This window comes from Anser cygnoides, chromosome 4 (assembly GCF_040182565.1).
Source record: "Anser cygnoides isolate HZ-2024a breed goose chromosome 4, Taihu_goose_T2T_genome, whole genome shotgun sequence".
NCBI classification, from domain to species: Eukaryota; Metazoa; Chordata; class Aves; order Anseriformes; family Anatidae; genus Anser; species Anser cygnoides.
Window position 1 is genome coordinate 7,401,988 of NC_089876.1, and position 23,840 is coordinate 7,425,827.

Consider the following 23,840-nt stretch of genomic DNA (forward strand, 5'->3'; position numbering starts at 1 on the left):
AGTGACTGTATATAGCAAAATTGAAAGGCCATACATATACACAAGCCAGATCCAGTTGGACGTCTTCTTCTCTTTACCCTCTCTTTATTAGGGGCTTCAGCTTTGTGGAGTTTGGATTGGCACTGTAGCTCCCTGCAGAGAGAGGATGTGCAAGAGCTGGGTTAATCAGGGAGCTGACAAGGCTTCCTCCTTTGCCCTGAGCTCGGAGCCTTGGGAGCGGAGGAGATGTCATTCCCTGCACAAGGACTCGCCTCCTGATTTAGGTACTTGGAAAGTGTAGGCCCATATGTACCTAGGGGGCAGATCTATAAGGTCACCAGCTCACCAGTGTAACCTGTAGCCAGAGTCAGGCAATGCCTTCTGCCTGGTTGCACCCCGTAGGTTACAGGGAACGTGTGGTGCAGATGAATCCAGGTCAGGATGGTGCACGTGAATCAGGACTGAAAGACCTTGTAAGGTGGAAAGGGGGGGGGTCAGGGCTGGCAAGGTAGATGTCCTGTTCAGTGGGTCCTGTGTGGGGGTAGTGTGGATGCACTGCTTGCATTGTAAGAGCTCCCAGCGTGGGTGCAGATGGTGTGTGTCAGCCTGGGAGGCTTGCCCAGGGCATAAAGGACAATTTGACCCTGTGTTCTGTCGTCACATTTGAGGCTCACTGAAGACTTTTGTCTCATGGTTTCCACTTGCAGAACAGAATTTGCAGCAGGTGCCTGCGTTATGCAGATGTTTAAATTTCTACTTGTCCTCAAAAGCTTTCTATGTTTTTAAATGTATATGATTTAGTCTTTAATTATGAAATGCTTAGTTACTGACTATTAGATAAAGTACAGAGTACACTCAATGGAAACTTTGGTATTGTAGATAACAAAGAAGGGAAAGACAGCATGCAATAGACCTTAGATATCTTCTCTGACAAATTTTGATGTAAGCCTATATGGTCTCTGTATAAAGTCATGTTGATCTAATTTTATCATTGCAAATATTTTTGCACCAAAGCTACCTGCCACTGCTGGTCCTGCAGTTTGTCACGTAGTAGTCAGGTCACAGATACCACATCAACTTTTCTAGTTGATAGCTTGTGATATAATTAATGATTAAAAAAAAACAACTATCCAAGCAAGAATGCTTCAGGATACAGCTTCAGGACTGGGGGACTCGCTTGCTTCAGGATTGTCTAGAAGTGGGCAAGAGATGGAAGGAAAATCCCAATTTAATAACAGCTAAAACATGTCGGGTAAATGCAGGTTGCTTTTTGTAAGAAAGCTGAGAATATTTGCTGAAAATTTTAGTCATGTGAAATTGTGACTTTTTTTTAGTGATAGTTTTTGGGTGGGTGGCGTTTCAACCAATTCTTTTATGAAAAAGCTTTCCGAATGATAAAATGCTATTATGTTAGTGTGAGGGATCACATCTCTCCCGTTTTAGCTGTCGTTGGCTGAAAAGTTCTTGTAACTACTGCCAGCTAATGGAGTTGCTTCTCTAGCTCAGCTGGTAGAGGTATGTGCTGTCTGACTGCTTGGTCTATCTAATTGCATCATTACAGTCCATGCTGATGGTCTAATCGAGCTGTATAAATTAATTAAGTTGCCCCACCACTGAGCTGCTGCTGCTGAATTTCTGTGTCTGGCACTGCCTTCCAGTGTGGGCTTGTTCCTCAGGTGTCATTCATGCATTTATTTTCTCTTCAGAACACCCTGTGGCTATACCATTGTGCTGCTCCGATATTTTATCTTGGCAAATTGTATCTTTTACTATCTGCGAAAGAAGAACGTTCCCTAGATAATTCTGTTTGAGGTTGTATTTAGGAATTGAAACTGAACTCTTGTCAGTGGTGCCTCTTAACAATAAGAAAAAAGAAATATTTGCTTTTATAGTCTCTGCTCTAAAGGCTGAGTATGGTAGCAGAGGATCTCCAAAGCACAGGGATGTGCCTTACACAGTTTTTCCACCAGGTGTGCTTCCCTGCCAGCTGTGCTGTGCCGTGATGATTCCTATTGTAGGAACTTGAATACAAAAAACATTAGAAACGTGTATCATCACAGTTTAGGCAAACATGTATTGTTAAAACGATTCTTCCCAAGATGAAGCAATATCACTCCTTGTTGTCACACCATGTCATAACAATTTACAAGTTGATTTGCTGCAGTTAGTTACTCAGTATGTTTCTGTTCCAAAATAAGAAAAATTTCAGAGATAGAAATCCCACTCTGTGAGTGGGATTGATGTCTAATGCAAATTGAAAAGACAGCTTTCTACATGTAGTCAGCCTTCTGAGCCACTTTGGCCCTGTTGTGAAGCATTGAGGGCAGGGGAAGCAAACCTCAAGCAAAACTCACCATTGAGTTCTTTTTCAGGGCTAGAGCCTCAGTCACCCCCAAAAGCACCAGCAAGGAAGACACCAGCAGGACCAGCTCCAGCGAGCTCCGGAGCCCAGCTGAAAGGGAATGAAGATGAACTTGACCCAACTTGTGCAGCTGCAACACTGAAACTCATCAGAGACAAACTACCAAAGTTAACACCGCCAGATGCCAGGTTATTTTCATTTTAATTCTTATGATTTGTAGAAACCTCTTGCTCTTACTTGTGTGTATTAGTCACAGAAAAGTACTCCTGAACTGGGCAAGCTAAGGTTTAGGCTGTCTTGTTTACATCTTAAAATTACATTTATTTTCCTCAGATATACATTCACTGCCTAAAATGTAGGGGTTTGTTAGTGATTGCAGTAGGCCCTTAAGGACTGTTTTACTAATCACTTGATTTAGGTTTGATTTGTCTAAGTGACCTCTATGAAAAGATAAAACATTATCCCATCTCCTAACCAACAAAGCCAGCCCCATTTATTGGGGGGATTTTTCGGTTTGTGGCTAAACAGAACGTATCCTATGTTAAGTTAGAAAGTAGTTTCAGCAGTCTCTTGTTCCTAGTTCCTAGTGACTTATGCTATCAGTGCTGTTTGGAGGCATGTTGTGCTGATTCCAAAGAAGTATTTGTTGTCAATCCTATTCAAAGCTTGGTGAAATTCTAATCTTGTTTAACATTTATCTGTGAGTCTCTGGGGGATAAGTCTGGAGTAATCTACTTAGTGGTGTGTTCCTAAAAAGACACTTCTGTGTTGTCCGAAAGAAGCCACTTTGGGAAAGCCCTCAAAACCTAGCAAACCGGAATGTGATCTCAGAAAGAGAAAGGGGTTTACTTCATTAGGACTCCAGAGTTTGGAATAACCAGGTATACATTCTGAGTTTTAATTTTTAAAAAGTTAATGTTTCAGTAAGGTGACTAAGACCATTCTAAGCTGTATTAGTGAATACCCAAATTAAGTAGTGCTGTTTCTTGAGAACCAATGAATTCTGCAGTGATGTTGCACAATGAGCATTACAGGTCTGCAAGAGGGCATTTTGTCAACAAAAACAGACTTTGTAATCTGTGCATCTGTCATGCAAACATGGGCATGAGTTTTACAGAAGCAAGATCATTCTGAAAATGGTTTGCAATACCAGATCTGTAGCTCTTGTTACAGTACAGCATGTATGACCTGTGTACAGCACTTTTGCCCTCATTAGATCTGCAGTCTTCTACATTCATGGTATAATATGTTTTAGCTTGCTTTATCTGAATATGCACTTAAGCTTCATGATGCACTGTGCTATACTTACAGTGTGTGGTTTTACAGTCTGTATCCTTTGGGGTGGGGGGGAAAAAAAAAGACAACCCTGGAAAGGTAGTTGTAGTCCTAGATCTAAGCTAATATTAATGTTGGTATGAAAAACTAATGTAAACAGAGAAAAAGTTGTGATTTTGGTTGTTCTCTATTGACTTTTCATCATTTTTCTCCAGCGAGTCTGCATCTACTGAGCCAGCAGCTTTGGAAGAGCCTGACAGTAAGAGAAGAAAACTAGAAGAGGAAAGAGCTAAAGCTCCCCTCATGCCTTTTGGGTTAGATCTTCACTACTGGGGACAGGATCAGCCAAGCGCTGGGAAGATTCTCAAGTAAATGCTCTTTTTCTTTTAAGACAAATTAAACAAATACATAGATTTACTTTTACTCAGAGGTCATGCAGTGGGGTGACTGCTATTTCTTTTGATAATTACTTTTTTTCTTTTCTTTGTGTTGTAGGACCCATAAACAAAGTCAGAAATTCTACCTTAAAATGGTATTTGTTTTGAGAAGATGTGGTACTAATTAAATATCCTTTGATGCTTCAAAGCACATTTTTTCTGCTCTTTTCATGTTTGTGTATTATTTGCAGTATGGCAGCACTCACTCCAATTTAAATCGGTACCTGATTATGTAAAGTACTGTGCAAGTCCATGATAGACAGTCCCTCTGCCGGAGGCTTCACAGTATAAATAAATAACAGACGAGGCAGGAGAAAGACCAGGGAGGTGTCAGGGGGTATTTTTCCTGACTTTACAGAGTGGTAACTGAGGAAATTGATATGCTTGTTTAGTCGCACAAGAGGAGGTAGCAGTTACAGGATTTGCATTTCAATCTCTTAACTTTCCATCCTTGTCTGGGAAGTTTCTGTGTTTCTTGGAGATGAAGTGTTGCTGGTTTGGGGAAAGCTCTAGCAATGCTGGGGAGAATAGATTAGGAGGTATACATCACAACTTGTTTCTGGCAGTTTGTCTTTAAAGCCTGTTTTTTAGTACTAGCATTTTTATATGAAAGTTGGGTTGCAAAGTCTTTCCTATGTGTATAAATTCCATACAAGTCCACCAGAAACTTAGTACCATACTTGGCTTGAATAAAGCAAAAATCACTGACTGGCTGAATTGCAAATCAAACTCGTATATTCTCAGCAGTATTACTTTAACTTAGTTTGTTCTCTTACTAAAACAAATCAAATAAAAACCCCATAAGCATTATATGGGCTGGAGTAATAATGCTATGCAAAACAAACAAACAAAAAAACCCACAGAAATGGTGCTTGAGTGTGAACCCAAGGGGTTCACTTCATCATCGTCTCCACATTTGGACACAGAGGAACTTAGGTTTTCATGACAAGGTCTTCTGCCCTGCCTTATATCATGTAACATTTTTATTCCTCACTTCTTCACAATAGCTAGGTGTACTTCCACGCTTTGGAAATGAGCCTAATTTTCTGTTTTCCAGTGCATTTTTAAGATAATACCCCCTCAATTCCATCAGTTAGATTGGTTTGGGTACATTTCACTCCAACTTGATTTAGCTATAAAGAGAGAGTGTTTGCAGAAAGGATCAAGGGGAAAACTTTTTACCAGTACTCACTTGTATAAACTGCTGAGTATGTTTTGAATTATTGAAAACAAGTGAAATTTGATACGTAATAGTGCTTTAACACAAATACTCCAAGACTCCAAGCTTTGGGTTCTGTCTGGTGAGGTGTAAGCTCTTCAAAGACTGGTTACGATTTTCAGCAAGGCTTTAAGAAGCATTTGTCTGTGCTAATGCCAAAAAGGTAGTAAGGCTTTATTTTACATTGCAAATGAGTTATTCAAGCCATAAGTAAAATCAGAAGCATATTTCACTGCCTGTCTGCCTTATGTTGTACTGTTTTATTTTTATGCTTCCCATTAAAATAGAGGGCACACTTCTGAACCTTATGGTCTATAACTGCAGATATGCCAATCTAACCAAAGATAATTTAAGTAACTGTGCACACACAATAGCATTGACCCCTGGATGTAAAATCTATTTATTGAAAAATTAAGATAGTCATTGACCAACTCTTTTAACTTTTCTATATGCACACATACTATCTCACAGACATGCCTAGAAAAAAAAAAAGAAACCACCAACAATAGACAACAATGGAGTGTGTATGGAATTTGAATTTTTAAAATCTGAAATGGAAAAGTCTTTCCCCTTCACTTATTTAACACTATGCTTCCCAACAGCATGTATGAGAAAGATTTTAAAATGTTGATAGTGAGACTAGCTATTGGGAAGATTGTTTTTCAAAGATTTTTTCTTTAGCTGATAGATTGCGTGAGTAGGAGTGAGGTGTTGGGCTTCTGGCTGCTCATCTGTTCCCCTACTCACGCCTCTTAAGAAAAGATTTTACTTGTCACATACATCTTTTTTTCAAACAAAAATCTGCCTTTTTAAAGCGTTGCTTAAATTGCACCATGAAATCCTTGCTTCCCTTCTCTGCCATTCCCTACATCTATTGGCCTGATACTAATCTTTACAGTAAATAATGAAGAGTTTATTTGCATATATATGTCTGTAAATGCAGGTAAGATTCTTTAATTTTAAAATAGATTTTCAATGGATTAGCTTAATTTCCTGGAGGAACACCTCATAAGTTTCTCAGAGTTATTAACACCGTATAGAAGAACAGCCCACAGAACCTAGAAGAAAAAAAATCTGTAAGACTCAGTGGAGGGTTTGCTCTTTTTCTGGGTATCAAAATATTGCCATATGCCCTGATTTCAGCTTCTCTTTCAATGCTGCTACAGGAGTAGAGCTTCCAGGAATAAGATCGGGCAAGTTAAGATCAAGCCGTTTCCTCCCTGATCTCTCTTCTGTGATTCACTGTAAAAGTATTTTGTTATGAAGAATATTAATACAGAATTACAAAATTATTCACTGAAACTGGATATTGAATAACTGACTCTCAATGCCAAGTCACCAGCTAGAGCTAAGACTGGTAGAAGGTGAGCAGATTAAACAAGAAATTGACACTAGACAGGTTTTGGTAATATTTTTTAAATTGCCTTCACAATAAGGGAATCTTAAGAAAGAAAGGGAGTCTTAAAAAAGAGTGGTAGATTCCTATTTTTATTTTTTTCTAATTTACTATAAAGTTTCCCCTCCTTTTACATGCAGGTTTACCACAGGATTATGCTGGCCCCTTTATGTGATTTATATACGCTGAACTTGTGTTTGATGCGGATGGCTCAGCAAGCCTGGACAGGAAAGGCACAACATTTCTATAGACAAATACATTTTTTTATTGTTTTCCCAGATTTACTTCCGAACATCGATTTTGGGCACCCAGTGAAGTAGAGGAAGAGGTGGAAAATAATGAAATAGCTGAAATGTTAAAAACTAGATATATAACATTTGCTGGCAAGTTTGAACCAGTGAAGCATAAATGTCGAGCGCCCATGCCTGATGGAAGTCTGTGCGAAAGACAAGATCGGATTAAGGTGGGCACTGAGTAACGTAACTTCCAGAATGTGTGCTGTATGGAGAGGATGTCATTAAAATATACCTACAAATGTTAATTTTGCTTTGTAAATATGGCTCAAGGGGTTGAACGAAAGTTATTTCTGGAGAAGTTTGCTGTTGGTGTGTGTTTTATATAGGAAGCGCCCTTTCTGTAACAAATTTGTAGAAATTTAAAGAACTCTAAAATATTTTGAGCATTCGTTATAGGTATTTATATTTATTACTGTTACATTTAAGTACCTCACAGGGAAGCAGTGATGCTTGCTTAAAAAATTTCCTTGTTTGGAGCATTTTTGACATAAACTGTTTTTAGAAACTTGAGTGTTTGGGGGGCAAAGAGATTTTATTTGCAAATTAGATTTTATGAAAGCTAAATCCTATACAACCTCAAAGTATGAGCTCTACTGAGCAGAGATCTTTTGCTTAAATACTTTGTTCTAATATCTCTGTTCTTCCTGTATTATCTGAGATTGAAGGATCTGAATGCACTGAAGTACTTCAGATGGGATTGTTATGTGATAAGGATGTAGTGTACACAACAAATATGATGTAGGATGAGCACCCTTGTTCCAGACATGACAGGTTGTGCTACCTGTTCTCTTGAAACCAAATATTCGTATCACAAAGAGATTGTTTCTTTGAGATTCAGAATGTATTCAACACATGATGCTTATGGGATCCTGATGCCTTCTAAGGAGGACTGGGGTTCAGGTGTACAGTTTTATGACTTGATTCCAGGCACAAGCTATGCTGGATAATATGTAAACACCTTTTCATTCAGAAGCTTAGAAATTTTTTTCCCTTTCTTTGTGCAGTGCCCTTTCCATGGAAAGATAATTCCTCGGGATGACCTTGGGATTCCTGTTAATGCAGAGGACAGAGCCAGAGAAGAAAAGATGCGGTTTGAGAAGCAAGCAGCTCAGCCAGGTTTGTGTCTCCATAGCACCTAAAAACAATGTCAAAATATTAGATAGATGTGGGAGCTAAACATATTGTGCTTTTTTCAAAGATTATTTTACATATGCTTACATACACTGTATAAAATATTTACACTGTCTACAATGTATTTACATATTTATATTACGTTATTTACAGTATCTACAATATCTACAAGCTCAGTACACAGTTGGACATCAATTGAGAGATTATATGGAGGAAAACCTGATTCTTTTGTTAAGAAGGCACAGGTTAAGAGCCATAGAACTGGATCATATTTCTGTTTTGCTCCTAGCCCCGTTCCCTCATTTAAATTCCTGTTGATTTTAATTTGCAGATCATTTGCAATGATTCTTGCTTATCTCATAAGTATGGATGAATGTATACACAGAGTAAGGTTAACTTTTGCGTTTGTTCTTTATTTTCAGTAGTTCTCATAATGTTCCTAACACTTCTCAGGCAGAACAATTACTTTTTTTATCACAAAGAACATGTATATTGAAGACAATTAAGCCTATTTCCTGGGAGATGCTTGACTGTAACTATTCCCACACCTTGGCAAAATATGTTGTCTAACCTCGCTGGTCCCTAACAGTTGTAGTTTATGTGATGAAATTTTAGTATTATTAGGACTACTCCAAATATTGGCAGAGTGTTTTTGTTGTCACAATGCAGGCACTTGTTTTTCTTGTATCTTCTCATTTGTATTTACGTATATTTTAGAAGGAGAATTCTTGTCCTTCTCATGCTTTCTTACTGTGCTGTGCTACAAAATAGTCTGACTTAGGGAAGCACTCACCTAGAACTCTATTGGCATTTTATCTAGTCTGGTAGCAGACCCGGTATTTGGAATGGGCTTGAGGAAGGCAGCAAAAGAACCTGTGCTATTTAATTGTTTACTGTTTAATGCACAATATTCTGTTTGTTTTTAAACAATGGGGATGGACTACAAAGCTAATGATTTAGTCTGATCCTTGTATTCTGGCTACTGCGTTCAGGAAGAATGCTGTGGAGTGAAGCCCTGTCATTCCCCAAGATTATTGTATCATTTTTAGGTGAGATAAAGCTCTGGACTGTTAGGTAAGCAATGCAGGCAGCGAGAAGGGCAGCAACCAATGAATACACAGGCAGGAAGACTTCCAAGGAGACTAAGGGATGTTTTTTTTTCAGTGGTACAACTAAACCTCATTAGCAATAGACAGAAGGTAGATTTTCACAGATCCCCAAGAGGATATCAGGAAGGAAGCCAAAGGAAGTTGATGCACTACAAAGGAAGATGGGAGGGAGGGATCTATCCAGCGAGACATAGTGTATAACTGGAGGGAACAGATTTGTTTTCAGAGGTTTTATTTACTCTGCCTTCCCCCAGCAGGTGTTAGTTTTGTCTGTTTAAAACTAGTCTAGGTGAGTATTCTGCATTCCAATTAAACTTACCCTTAGGCTTTATCATTTTAATACCTTGCAGTATGGTCCCTTAAGAAGAGAGTTGGTTATTTCTTTCTTAAGCCCAGGCTGACTTCTCACCAGTTTCATAGTTCTGTACATTCTGAGTGAGGCTTCTGAGTTTTTCACAAATCCTCTTCCGAGCCTAAAGAACAGTAATTGATCCGTTATCCATAAAGGTCAGGGATGAATAAAGGTGCATTTAAACATACAATTGATCCAACCAATTTCCTGTGGTACAGATTCAAGTGACTGTGCTTGGGCATTACCAGCGCCCCACGAAAGCAGCAGTCACTGAACACCTTTCGGTGTCCGCATGGGTCAAGAAGTGCTGCGTTCACAGGCAGTTTCCATCCTTTTCCAAGTAGAGTGAAGTGCTCTAAGCTGGCTTCCAGCCAACAGTGGAAATGGAAATATAGGAAATGTTGAACAGTGGAGGCAGGCCAGGAGTGGGGATGTTGTGCTAAAAAGGAAAGTTCCCAACTCAGTTATGACGAACTAAAACCACCAAATTAAGCTACGAGGTGTTCTTGAGGGACTAGTTTCAAACTGGAAACTAATACTTTGGTATAAAAATCACTTGCACTGAAAAATATTGATTTTTTTATTTATTCTGTGAAATTGCCATTGCTCGAGGCTAGACATAATACTTATTTTTATTACAGTGTCAGCACGGTGTTGTTAGAGGCTTCTCACCTCTGGCCCACAAGGATGTGTGTGTTAGTCCCAAACCAGTGTTGACATTGCTGTGTTGCATTATTGAGTGCCGTTGTTAAGCTGAGATGTCACACAAAGGTCCATCCTGGCTGTCTGGGGAGATACTGAGCAGGCTACAGCACTTAATTTATTGGACAAAACCTTCAAGGTTCCTAAAGCCATATATATACCAGATGTCACTGAATACTTTTATCCGCTGCTTTTTGTTTCTTTCTTTTCTTCCTTTGCCTTGTATTTTTATATATATTTTATAATATTTTCATTAACCTTTTCAAAGGGTTTTTTGTTTGGTTGGTTTGCGCTTGTGGTTTGGGGAGTGGAGGGAGGGTTATTTTTTGTTGTTCCTTTTATTTTAAGCTTAGACTTGAAGAAGGTGCTGCTGTGGAAAATGTACAAATAGAGAACCACAGTAAGTGCTTTGATCATATGATTGAAAACATCATTTGCTAATGATGACAGCTTGAAAAATGCCAAACATTAAAATTGGGAGATCAGTTGCATAATTAAATTCCACAAACATTCTTCCTACATCTTTTTCCTATTGGACAGTAGGTTAATTTCATCCTTACATGGTTGAAGAGGAAAACAATTATGTAAAAGTAACACAGTTCGTGTGATAAGGCCCTGTGTTTTGATAACACTGTCATTGATAGCATGAAGCATTTTTCAACTTAGTATATAAAATTTTGAATCCTAGCTAATGTCCACAAAATGGTGCTTTGGGCTCTTTGGTCCTGAAACAATGAATCATAAGGGATTAAGCTGACCTGCTAATCTGCACTGTTCATCCTTTTCCAATAGTTCGCACACAGGAGCAAATTAAGTGCCTATTTTTTGTGTCAACCCTGAAGAGTATCTGGTTTTTCAGCCCTTAGTGACTTGTTAACAAACAGGTATCAGGACAGGCTGGTGAAGGCAGGCCGCTGGCCAGTCAGATGTGAAATAGCATCTCTTTACTAACTACAGTATTGATTCCCGCCTACCCCTGCAAACTGTGTAATTTTCTTTTCCCTGCTGCTAAACTCAGTAACAATGTATGAAGAGCTTTAGGGGCCCATCAATGCTCAAAAAGGCTGCTCTTCCCTGGCATTCTATTGATTTTTCTCAAAGGCTTTTAAATTGCTCCTTCATTTTACTCAAATGCTCATTTCATCTCTACTGGATGCCGGCATTTTTTCGTTGTGTTTAAACAATTGCTCCATTCACTGGGTTCCTAAACTGTGACGCCTTCTTATTACTGGGAGATAAACTGTTTAGACAGTTTTCCTTAATCTTGGATTAATCGTTCCTGTATCTGAATTGTGCTGTTCTGTATTCCTTTACCTCAAAAAAAAAAAAGACACCAAAAGAACCCACCTCTTGAAGTCTTATGATCTATCAAGTATATGTGCTCTATTTTCTCCCTTCATGCTTCTCCTGCTCAGCTCCTACATAGCTCCATTTTCCTCGTTTTTTTGTCTATGTAGGATTTTAATCTGTCCTTGCTTTCGCATATCATACTAGTAGGTTAGATCCAACCATTCCTTGGGAAAATTGCTCTGGGATTCCTAAACACCGTGTTCTTAAGTGCCTCTGACCTTCCTGAAATGGTGTTACCGATATTTGTCGCGCTCACTGACCATCGTGGTGCAGAAGTGAAGTTGTATTGTCATTTAGCACTGCATATTCTCCCGTATCTGCATAGATGTTAAATAAGAGAAGAAGTTTGGCGTTGCAGTTTCTGCAGGCAGCAAAGTCAGGCTGACATACGTGAACCTCTACGACAAATGACTGGCAATTAGTGGTTATCAAAATGAGGAATTCTGACATTGACGCTGAATTTGGACAGCATTACTCTCAAACCATATGCTCAAAATGTTTAAAATGTGGCACCATTTTCTTAAGTTTGCATAGGTCAATTTTTGTACTTGAAGATATCTGTCCTTTAGCTACATTTTTTACTTACTACTACTATTTTTCATTCTTCTTGTTCTGGTGTGCAAGACACAATACTAATGATGAAAGATGACTGCTTCCTTGAAATTACAGTCTAAATCATTTATGCTTATTCCCATGGTGGCAACTGCGATCAGACTTCACTCGCAGTGGGTGGTTGGATTCTGAAGCAATGAGAATTTGATAAAACCGTAAAACAAGTTTGTGAAGAGAGAAATTTGCTTGTGCTATTGTCAAGAGAAAAAAAAAAACTTGATTTAGATAATTAAGCTGATGAAGTGTGGAATATTTTGAAAGAAAGATTTTTTTCAGATGTAAAATTGGGCTCATGGCAACAGGGTTATTTTGTCATATTCAAGAATGCTTTTAAGATATCAGATGAAGAAATGTTACGATATCACCCCACTCTGACAAATTCCATATTTTTTTATTTTTAAGCTTATTCAGAATTTATTTCTGGACGTAAGTACCTCAGCTACTTTGTTGGCACTTAGCTCAGTTTCTAACTGATGATCACTGTGTTTATGTCATGCATGGATTAGCTTCCTTGAAATTTTGCTGCTGTGCTGCTGTAAAAACATAAGCCTTTATACAGACCCATTTTGTCTACAGCAGCTAATAGATACCAATCCCAGCCTGGCAGGGCTTTTTCATCAAGGTCTGTGGTTTTGGCTACCTGCCTTATCCTCCCTCCTTTTGTGTATGCAACTCACAGCACACTGACCCTGCCCTTGCCTAGTGGTGGCAAGAACTGTTGTTACCTTAGGAGACTGCAAGTTCTACTTGGTTTTGAAGTTTCAAAGTGTGTGGTTTTTTTCTTTTAAACAGAGTGGCGAGACCCAGAATTCATGAGAGAAGTTGAAGCAGCTACAGGAGTGGATCTCGGTTCCTCTAAAAATGATGGGAAAGGAGGGAAAAAGAAAGGGAAGAGGAAGAAATACCCAAATCTGACAGACCTGAAGCAGCAGGCCAACACTTCTCGTTCACGACTTGAGAAGAAAGTCTTCAATAAGTAAGATACTTAAGTTTTCTAAAGTCTGCTAAATTGTTGTTTCTCTTTGTTTCAGCAGTGTTTTCCCTTTCTACATTAACATGCACTTAGCAAACAGCTTCCTTGGCCAATGGCAGAGCACAAATGCCTTTCATGTCTCTGGAGGGCAGAGACTAGCAGGTACTGATGACCGTGGTTATTTCTTAGAAGTTGATTTGCAGCTAATTCAGAAAAAAATCCTATTTTTTTAAACCTGTAGTTGCTGTAGTGGCTTCTTCGGATGATCGTTTGTTAACCAGATGAATGCTACTGTGTGTATGCAAAAAATACTGGATCTGAAGCGAAGATGAAGCATTCAGTGTGACAACTTGTGGCACCAAACATACACTGTAGTAGTGTTGATAGAGTGAAATTGAAGTGGTTTTTTTTTTTACCTTTTGAAAGCCCACAGCAGGCTGTCCTGAGCAGTACTTTAACAAAAGCATCTGTCAAAAACCCTCAGCATTTTGACATGTACCAGTAGCTTGGCAGTTGCCCTCAAGCCTCTGGTGTATGTTTAGAGACCTTCCCAAACTTTTTACTGCCACCTGCGCTTCTTTGCTCCTGTGTATTTTTTCTCACTCCTGTATATACTGAACTTGTAGCCAGGCGTGATGCACCACTTTCCAATATACACAGCAATTCTTTTTATGTATTACTCAGACACTGCCATTGTGTTTTCTTCTCCTTTACTGAGAATGCATTGAATGTGTTCAGAAGAATATTTGGATCCTTGTATTATGCTTCTTGTTCACTTAACCTTTGCCATCCACTGTTAATATCAGGGAGTGGAACCTGCTGCACATCTCTTTTCAGTGGAAGAGTTTGGAGATGAATACTCCCTGTACCAGAGACGTGCAGACTCTCAGGATGGTGCTGTTCCTATATTTCTCCCTTTCCTCCTAGCACATGTGCTACAAAGAGTAGCTCCAGGCCTACATTTAGCCAGAGAGCAAACTATTTGGGTTGCAAAGCAGCAACCCTCAGAAGCGTTAAGATCCTAAAATAATGAATAACTTCCACATATTGAAGTCTAAACATGAATGCACCCAAGATCATTTATGCACCCTTACTTTACTTTAAAAAATGTAACTAATAGCTACTTATTTGTAAGAAAGTTTGGCTTCTCTGAGATAGCAGTTTAATGAATTGATTGTTCAGGTCACTGACTGAACATTCTCACAATTTCACCTCGATAGTCTCACAACTTTCTAGCTCGAGGTAAATAGAGTTCTGAAACTCCAGTTGTTGTTTGTTAGTAATGTGGTTCTGATGAAGTAAGAATATTACAGAAAAGTAAAGTATCACAGGGTTGCTACTGCAAACATGGCACCAAAGTGGTTTGCAGCGTACCTGCCTCTCTCACAGTAGGCTTGTGAATGTGATGTTTAAGTTCCAGAAGTTTTAAAGCTTAAGTTCCAGAAGTTGTCAGCCAGCTCTCTACCCCAAAATCTACAGTGGTACAAGATGTGAACTATATTGCTTAAATGCCTCATGCCACTGCTATTTGGGGACTACTAGTTTATGCAAGTAGCTTGAGTAACTGCAGTAAATATGGGCATTGTAGAAACCTGTTCACTTATTTTTATGACTCTACAGATGAAATTACTTTTTTTCTTCTTTCTGAAACAGAATTTACTTCTAGAAAATATTCTCATGCCATCCTGATGGACACTCACTGGCATTTAGACATTTCAGACAAAGGGCTGTCTGTAACTTATGTAGACATATATGAGAACTTTAAAGCAAAAAACCTAGCTCAGATGCAAGTGGGATTTTACAATCCCCCAGGCTGAATGGATGTTAGAACATATGTAGCACTATATGTCCGCTCTGTTATGTCATTTCTTATATCTAGTCTTGGTTAGGTGTGGCTGCAACAAATTTGTCCAAGCATGCTCTGGTCTTTATCCTACAAGAAGCAGCTACAACTATTTAAAGAGTTTCACGTGTTAAAAAAGTAGTATTTAAAGCCAAGTAAGCAGTGGAAAGTTGTCAAATCAAAAAAAGGTTAAAATCATTAACAGTTATTCCCGAAGCATACTAGATGAGTTGAACATCATCTAAGACAATATTTAAAATCTATTTTCCCTTTTTCTGATGTAATGGTTACAATAAAGCCAAATCCATGTTGCTTTTTATTACAAAATAACATGTTTTCTGTTAAATTGTCAAGTTACTCAATACTAGCTAAGGTCAAAAAAGCATACAATTATAAGAAGAAATTCATATCATGTTAAACAAAATAAATTGAAAAAGTTGGTTTTGGTTTACTATGCTTTGTGCTAATGATTTTGAGTGTGTGTTAGTGCCAGGCATAGGGAATCAAACCTGTCATGTTTTAATAGGTTTCATGCTTTGCAGCACTAAACAAGATGATAACCTTGGCTCCTTATAACAACCCCAAATTACTTGAAATGTATAGGTGATAAACCCAGGCTCTGGTCTGCCAATACAGTTAAGTGAAATTGCACAGAGATCATCAAAGTGGGATCTCATTTCATTTACAGTATCGCACAATCCAGTGGTGCTAATGTAAAACCTACATGACATGAAAGTGTCAAGGCCACTCGGCACTGCTAAAGGCTCACTTTTCTCCTACCAATTAGGCAATATTTGAAGTGCAAAACCATGACCACATTTTCTTTACTCTGGTAACTTTATTGGCAGAATTTTGCTAAAAAAGCCCACTTCCAAGGTGGTTTTTTTCAGAATGCTATCTTTGATTACAGTTGCTGCTGAGAAAATCTTTAATCCCACCATTTAGAAGCATTATTGAGAAGTATCCTCTGTCTAAAGATGTTTCAAAATTGCTTTTAAAGTGAAGCCATTAAAAGGAGCAGTTAGCTATAACAGAAATCAACTTGCCTTTCAGAGGTAACCATAGGAGCAGAGCTAGAAGAGTGTCAGGCCTGATCCTGAAAAAGGCTAGTGCACAGTACCTGGTAGATACTTTTTCCTCATTTTACCTGAAACCCTGTAGCATCCTCAGAAGTGGCAGAGAAAGGTAGACTGTGACAACACAGAGCCTTACAGCACTGGACTTGAAACCATCCCCTTGGTGCGAGAGGACTTGCAGACTGCATTTCTGGTACAGAAGCGAACAGGGACACATCTGTGAGTGCCACGTTCTTAAGTTGGACACAGCCCCTCAGATCAAGCCCTTAGCTGCTATACTTCCCAGACTGGCAGAACATCCAGGCCTTTACAGAGTGTTGGGAAATGACTTTTTGAAAAGCAGCACCAGGGTGACATTTTAACATACCTGCAACTATCAGCCTCAGATGTTTGATCTTTCCTGCTAGGAGCTTCCAAAGTAACTGAAAAAAATGGAACTCTGGAGTTCAGTGAAGAAAATACCTTGGGCATCCTGCACTCATCACTTTCCATAAGTTTTTGTAGGGACAGATACACACAATAGGACATACTCTTGATTGTTGCTGCTGCATTTCTTCTGCTTTCCTGCACCTCTGAAACTGTGAACTCCTTCTGCTTTTCCAATTGAAGGATACCATTTAGCTATTCTGCAACACTGATTTATTTCTCTGCATACAGAGGTATGACAGTCTCTGCTGTTTTCCTAAGCTAGTGTTGTGCTCATGGATTAAGCAGTTGCTGCTCAGCAATGGGGATGCTGATGGTGTAAGTAAAAGAGAGCCTTACTCTGCATATGACTGATGAAACTGGTTTTTTAGGAACCTCTGGAAGGGAAGTTGCTAAATGAGTCATACTTGAACATCAACTCTTTGCCATATAAAAACATTCTAAATTTTGCAGGTGGTATTTGGTAAGGGTTTCTGAGTGTTAGCGAGGCTCTTTAAAATCCTGTTAGGTGCTTTTAGTCACTTTTTTCATCACAGAGTGGTTATTTGCTTCTGAAAAAATTAAACTTGTTATGTGTGACTGTCAGAAATAATGCTAGGAGGGTGGAATGCACAGCTATTAAACTGAAAGACTTTAATTTGTTTACTCATGTTAATAAAATCATTGCCGAATTAAACTATTTGTATTGCTGCAGCTAATTTGATTAACAAGACAAATTTGTTCAGCCTCATCAGTGCAGTGTTCAGAAGCCTGATAGCGATTAATCATAGTTCATTTTCCCCCAACATTCATAAACAGTCTGAGATTGCCTAGAATCAGCATAACTGTTTTTATACTTTGTTTCTCTTTCAGAGGTGCTGTGAAACGGGTGGTGAAAGCAATGAATCAAATGGACCAAAGAAAGCATGAGAAGTTTGCCAACCAGTTTAACTATGCACTGAATTAAATTGTAATAAAACAAAGGGCAAGAAGACTAACAAGACTGCAACTGCTCAAAACCTTTAGCACAGGCCTTCATCTTTAAACTAAAATATGGTGCTGTATGTATTTTTACTGGGGTTATTTTTTAAATTATTTTCAACTTCTAATATATTTTATAAAGAACATGAATTTTTGGCAAAGATATGGTGGTATATCATTGCATTTAACAAGTTAATAATTATTTGAAATGTACATGAAATAGAACTTATTTTATGATTTGTACATACTCTGAATAAAATGGTCAGGGTTTTTTTTTTTGCCTTCTTAAGGGACTCATGTAATCGATACCTTGTTTGTCAGCATGTGTATTGTAATTTGTCTTGACTTTCATACCTTCAGAAAGATACCTTAGCAACAATATCAATTAGATTTTTTTTAAATCAGAGTTGGCAATTCATGGAGTACTTGCTCAGCCTACTATTCTAGAAAGAGTACCACATCAAGCAGCCCTCTAGCCCCTGCAGTACCTTTGAAGGCCTCTTGCATACATATGAAAAAAGATGCCATTCAATTGATGGCTTCTGATAACAAATGGAATCAAGTTTGATTCCAGCAGGTCCAGGAGCTAATTCAAAGTCAGTAGCTGTGGCACCAGTGTAGAAGCTGAACTGTTGAAGTTAGTCGTGGTCTACCTCTTGTCTTCCCAAGATGCTCTCCCAGTATCTTTCAGAACTGAATCTAGAAAGCACATTATGAAAAGTTGTGGAGATATGGGGAATGTGCTGGGGTCTAAGTGATACCAAAAAATAATAAAGCTGCAGTACAAAGTGAAAATAGGAAGTTTTAAAAAATTACTTGGGTGGCTTACTGCACAAGTGAACTGCTTGGCTTGTATCAGCACTCAACCCCAAGAGTGCATCTAAGGACCTAAATAAACACAACCATCTAGACTCCTCTGACTCCAGAGGTTTAACACACATTGAAATCAAGCAACTGGATCTGATGTGACTTACTGGCTGAGTACTTAGTCAGATCTCTCACACCTGCTTTACTGGCTCTAGTCATGCCTAAAGTAGAGTGAAGCAAACATTGACCAGTTGTGTTCTTGGTGGGTCTCATACAGCTTTTATGGGTGAAGAAAATCAAGAATATCAAGGAGGGTAATGTGCGTGAAATTCAATTTTAAAGTTAACTTCCAGTAAAACACAAAATACAAATTAGAATGGATTCTCTACAGCACTGGCTTAGTTGCTCACCTATTTGAGGTATTTCCTCATGCATCAAGAGTCTCTAAGAATTAAAATCCTCAGTGTAGCTTCTGACCACCTCAGACAAAACATAATTTACAGCTCTGCCAAATACCTCTTGATTTGAGCAAGTACTGCTGAGAAAACAATGTGTACTCTTGATAATTTATTTTGCAGGTCTTTACAGTTTGGAAGATATTTTCCTCTCCAATACATACTTAGAAATACACTCCTGAACTACAACAAATAATAAATAGCTAGCAGCTGTTTAAGCAGGAATTTCAAAGGTACTTACTGCACTGGGAATCAGAGCCACATCTACTAGCTGTCTAGCTAACTTGGCAATGAAGGCTGCAGGTGAGAGTATAGACAGCAACAAACCATGTTCATCACCAGGTCAGTTGAATCAACTGCTGAATTGATTTTATTTGTTAGCAAAAATAAAAAAGCAACACAAGGCAAAGCTGACACACTTGAGTACAGTATAGATCATTGGATGCTGATACTACAGAACAGTCCAAATGAATCTGGAAATGAATATTCATGAGAGCCACAACAACAGTTATACACTGTTGATATTTTTGAGCCTGCACAGCCTGAAGGTGTTAATTTGTAAGATATGTTTTAGCTCCTCCCTGTAAAAAGAAAGAGGAATTTGTATGGTGCAGTGACACTTATCCCTTCTTTGCTGTGGGCATGAGGTGTCAGCACTATAAAGCTTCCAGCAAACAGGTGTACTTCACTGCACCTCAGATTTTCCCATTTTGGGTTTTCAGTTTAAAAAAAATAACAAGATTGGAAAAGGAAATTATAGAAATCTGAGAGAAAGTAGTATGCTTAAGTAATTATGATGCTACTCAGAGTCACATCAGTTCTAGAATTATCATACTCAGAGTCTTATCAGTTCTGTAGTTATCAACTGAAACTTCTTACCTGGACCCAAGTATCGAAGGCAACAGTTAAACCTGATCCTATTAGGTCAGCTGTATATTTCGTCACTTCCCACCTTCCTTAATTAAGGCACACACATACACATACATTTTTGTAGATTGCCTCATGCAAAAAGGCAATTTGCAGAATTAAGGTTTCCCAGCAGCAGACTTGAGCCAGCTAACTGTAGCTCTGATAGAAAAAAAATCTTAGAACAGCATCTATCACCAATTATCCTCTACACCTTCATTAAGAAGAAATCCTTTCAAGTTTAAAAGGAATGAATCCTCCTTTTAGAGGTATCAGACCTCTTTGTGCATCACAACAACTCAGAAATTTCAGGTTTCATGATTCTGAGCTCAACACCTTTTCAAACATCTTAGTTAACTGTCTGTGACTTTTCTACTGGAAACCTCCCTATTCCTGTCCTATAAGTGCTCTGTAAGTGCTGGGGGGGGGGGGGGGGGGGGGGAAGGTCATTCACATAATCTCTGGTATTTACTTTTGTTGTCATAACTCACTCAAATACCTTTGCAATGTACCATAACATACTCCTATACTTAATAGGATTTTCAGATACCTAAACACCTTGGTTGATTTGACCCTCAGTTTGTGTTATCTGGGTGTTATTAAGATGAATAGCTGTAGAATCTTCTGGTTGAATCTTTCTATATTTCTAAAAGGACACAGTAGCTCTGAGCTGGAGTGAGCTATGCTGATACATCTGAGACATCCTTTTCTAAGGGTGCTATTTCCGTGGTAAAAACAAGGAACAGAAAGCAAAGGCTTCTCCAGTTTTTTCCTACTAGAGCACAATTGCATCTGGGAAGTAAAAACTTGCAGGGAAGAAACTATAGCATACTTAAATTTAGTGCTGTTTAAGGTTGAAATGAAGGGTCTGGCTCTCTGATACATAGCACGTAGTGAGTGCATAGTGACATGAACAGGCCTGGTATGAGGTCCGTGAACAGAGCACGTGCTCACACAGAGCTTCTGAATTAGAAGGCACATGCTGAAGGATTGCTCGTAAGTTACTGATAGAAAATATTCATCTCTTACATCATTCCTTGCAATTTTATTATCTCTAAACATACTTTAGGCATGCTAGCAATCCAGGTCTGGTTGAAGATTTCTACTTTTCTACTGGAAAATTATAACCCTTAACAGCTCTTAGAAGTGTTCTTTAAAAGACTTATTTATGAAAGGAAGACTTTCCCACTTAAGCCTAATAAGACCCAGGAGGAAAGGGGAAAAAAAAAGTATGAGCCCTTAAGGTGGTTTGATCTGACTTGTATTTTCACAGCACATCTAACACTAACCAAATGCATGGCCTGTGTTTAAAAGTCACTGTTTTTAAAGAGGCAGTGGGAATCCTAGTGCCCTTAATGGCTGCAGTGCTGGAGCACACAAACAAGGAAGGTGAAGTTCCAGGTCCCTTCTCAGCCTAGAAGGCTTAACAGTCACATATCCTACCATGGGAGACAACCCAAGCCACAGGCAACTAAACTAGCAAAGGAACTAGAAGGAAACAATTCTCATCACTTGTTTTTCTGGGGTGGGGGACCTGAAACTCAACCACAGTGGACGTAAAAATACTTCGTGTAGGAGACTAGATGAGGCGAGAAGAGCCTTCTAGACTACAGTCCCCAGATTGGGGCAAGGGAGGACTGGAACCTCATTCTCATTCCCTGAGCATCTACCATGAAAAACATTGCTGAGCTTCACAGATTCAGGCAAGAGCTTGGAGTTTGTTCATAAAAATTGTTGTTACCAGGTAGAAGATCAGTCCTGAGGACCTGCTGGACACCAGCCCCTGAGAGAAAGGCATTGCTCTGGCAACTACTGGAAAATAATTTCTCTTAGTACACACTGGGATGGCTACATTTAAGTAAAACAGAACAATATCCTGCTCCTGGGAGAAAATAACATTTGAATGTATGTCTGGAAACAGGAAGGAGAGTCCTGCACCAAGTGCTGCCCAAGGAAAACTCTACAGCACAAAGAGCACACAACAATGTCCAGTCCATAACACACCAAGGAAGAAAAGACAGGACAGAGGCTCTAGGCACCAGGGAGAGGTGAGCCAGGAGCAGAAGGTGACAAGACAGGAAGGGGCAGTGGCCTTCCTGACAACAGGCACAATCCCCCAGCACCAAAACAAGAAAAACAAATTTGGTGATAGCAACCAGAGACAGCCAACAGCTAGCAGTTACCTGAAAGTCCACACCCACCAAGATAAAAGGCAGGTCTGAAGTCAAGTCAGCAAGCATAGGCAAGGTACAAAACTAAGCACACATCCAGCAAGGCACTTCACCTAAACACAGCTCCCCCACAAACAACTGAAGGGCAAAGACACCAGCCTAGGGCTCTCCCGGTTAAGTAGGTGTCATGGCAGTCTGAGCCAAGGTCGTGCAGCTGTGCCACATCAGTGCTGACCTCAAACACCTGGCAGGGGCTGGGATGAGGATGCCAAGGAGGATTGCAGAGAAAGATGACAAAAGATAGAAATTGGAGCCTGTTGGTACATTCAGAGCCCTCAGAGCATCTCTCTTAAGTTCATGTGGTGACAGTGCTTTCTATTACAAAATCCTTTGCAGGTGCTGAAGGACTTAAGAAAGAGGGTGGGAAGCACCCTAAGCTAAGAGCTCCAAGCCTGTAGATCAAGACCAGTGTGGACCTTCCCTGTCCAGCAGCACTGGTGACCCCTTCAGTTGGAATTGATGCTGGAGACCCCAAAACTTAGCACATCCCCTGGAAAATGCACACTGGGGAGAGCTGGGTCTGCCTAACAAATGGACAAATTGTGCCCTGTGGGACAACGTCATTGGGCAATGATTGCCCTTCAAGCTGCCAGAGACTGATGCTGCTTCTGAAGAAAAAGGAGAGAAAGCTATTAATTGCTCAGGTTTCTGGTTGATGCTTTCCCTCCTCTTCCTCTACTTCAAAACTGATCAAGCAGAGAGAGAAATGAAATCATGCCCTTGTTGAGCTTTTCCTAGCAGCTCAGCTGTTGCTGATCATGGTACTTCAATGCCTGGCCCTATGCAAGTTGGGTGCCGTGCACAGCTTCTGCACAGGGATTCCTCTGAGACTGGTGGACCTAAAATGACAGCACTGGTAGGCAAAAGCCACTTTTTGTATCTCATTCTTGCAGCTTTCCAAGAGCAGTGTCTGAAATGGAGAGGTTTCGAATCCATTGCCTTCTGTACTTGCCAATACAGAGCCTAAACGTAGAACCAGTTCAGGAGAGGTTACTGGGGCAGGTCTCTGGTGGAAGGGACAGCAGTGTAAGTGCTAGGGATAGGTTCCACCAGAGCCTTGGCAAACTGAGCTAGACTTTACTCCGGTGCAATCTGCCTCTCCATCCCTACAGGTCTGTAATATAAATATTGTCATCTGGCTTTCCGGGTAGACTCCCCCTTGCTTTTCTGCCTGTCAGTGCCCTGAGCAAAACCCCAGCCCTCCTGTGTGAAGTGCTCGTACGTTTCTGCGTTAGTTTCAGGAGTCGTCTCTGTCAAGAGGTTAAGGAAAAAGCTTATTAAAATCGTTTAAATGTGGTGCTAATTAGTTTAGCTGTAATGGACAGCACTAGGGGTCTGGTTACTTTGCAAGAGATTGTTGGATAGCCATTTCTGCCAACAGTCCAATTTGCATAATGATGAGGTGTTGGCATTGCATCCACCATTAGTTTGCTGTATGTATAATGTCATTATGGGGCTGCTCTTATCCTCCAGTCTGTAAAAGGTATATGGAAATGTAATATATGATTCCGCTTGTTTGGAAATTGCTTTTGGATATCTTTGATTTTTTGTAATAGCATTTTTTTTAAGTCCCAAAGACTTTTCTTAATTGCAAATCTCAAAATGTTTAGCAGTTCATAGTGCAGCTTGCTGTCTGTCAACACAACCAGTTGAAAAAAACCTACAAACAGCCCACCAAAATGCTCTGTTCCTGTGCTTCTCTTCCCCTCATGCAGTCTCTGGGGTCCAAAGCAGAAGAAATAAAGTTATGGTATGGGTGGAAGGTTGGGAAAGAGTCCCTTTATGCTCAGCTGTGTAGGGCAGGTTCTTCTAGTGTGTGTCTGTGGTTGTAAAACCAAAAACAAACAAACAAACAAAGACAATCAACCAACCACCAACAACAACAAAAGAAGAACAAAAAGCAAGCAAACAAAGCAAGCAAACAAACAAACAAAAAAAAAACA

The 23,840-nt window shown here is 39.5% G+C and overlaps 1 protein-coding gene and 1 long non-coding RNA gene across 2 annotated transcripts in view; one reads left to right on the top strand and one right to left on the bottom strand.

The window, feature by feature from the left end:
- The window catches only part of UVSSA (UV stimulated scaffold protein A), a 54,694-nt gene extending 34,638 nt beyond the window's left edge, over positions 1 to 20,056 (top strand). The window contains exons 8-13 of the mRNA XM_048081466.2: positions 2,352 to 2,529; positions 3,832 to 3,984; positions 6,948 to 7,131; positions 7,969 to 8,080; positions 13,013 to 13,196; positions 17,391 to 20,056. Of these exons, the coding sequence (XP_047937423.2) occupies positions 2,352 to 2,529; positions 3,832 to 3,984; positions 6,948 to 7,131; positions 7,969 to 8,080; positions 13,013 to 13,196; positions 17,391 to 17,484 (905 nt within the window). The 3' untranslated portion in view covers positions 17,485 to 20,056. The remainder of the gene's footprint in view (positions 1 to 2,351; positions 2,530 to 3,831; positions 3,985 to 6,947; positions 7,132 to 7,968; positions 8,081 to 13,012; positions 13,197 to 17,390) is intronic.
- On the bottom strand, positions 7,968 to 21,996 carry LOC106034270 (uncharacterized). Its single transcript, XR_001205896.3, has 3 exons — positions 21,850 to 21,996; positions 9,524 to 9,677; positions 7,968 to 8,099 (listed from the first exon to the last, which is right to left on the bottom strand). It is a non-coding gene; the product is annotated as an uncharacterized lncRNA (long non-coding RNA).
- Positions 21,997 to 23,840: the final 1,844 nt, after the last annotated feature.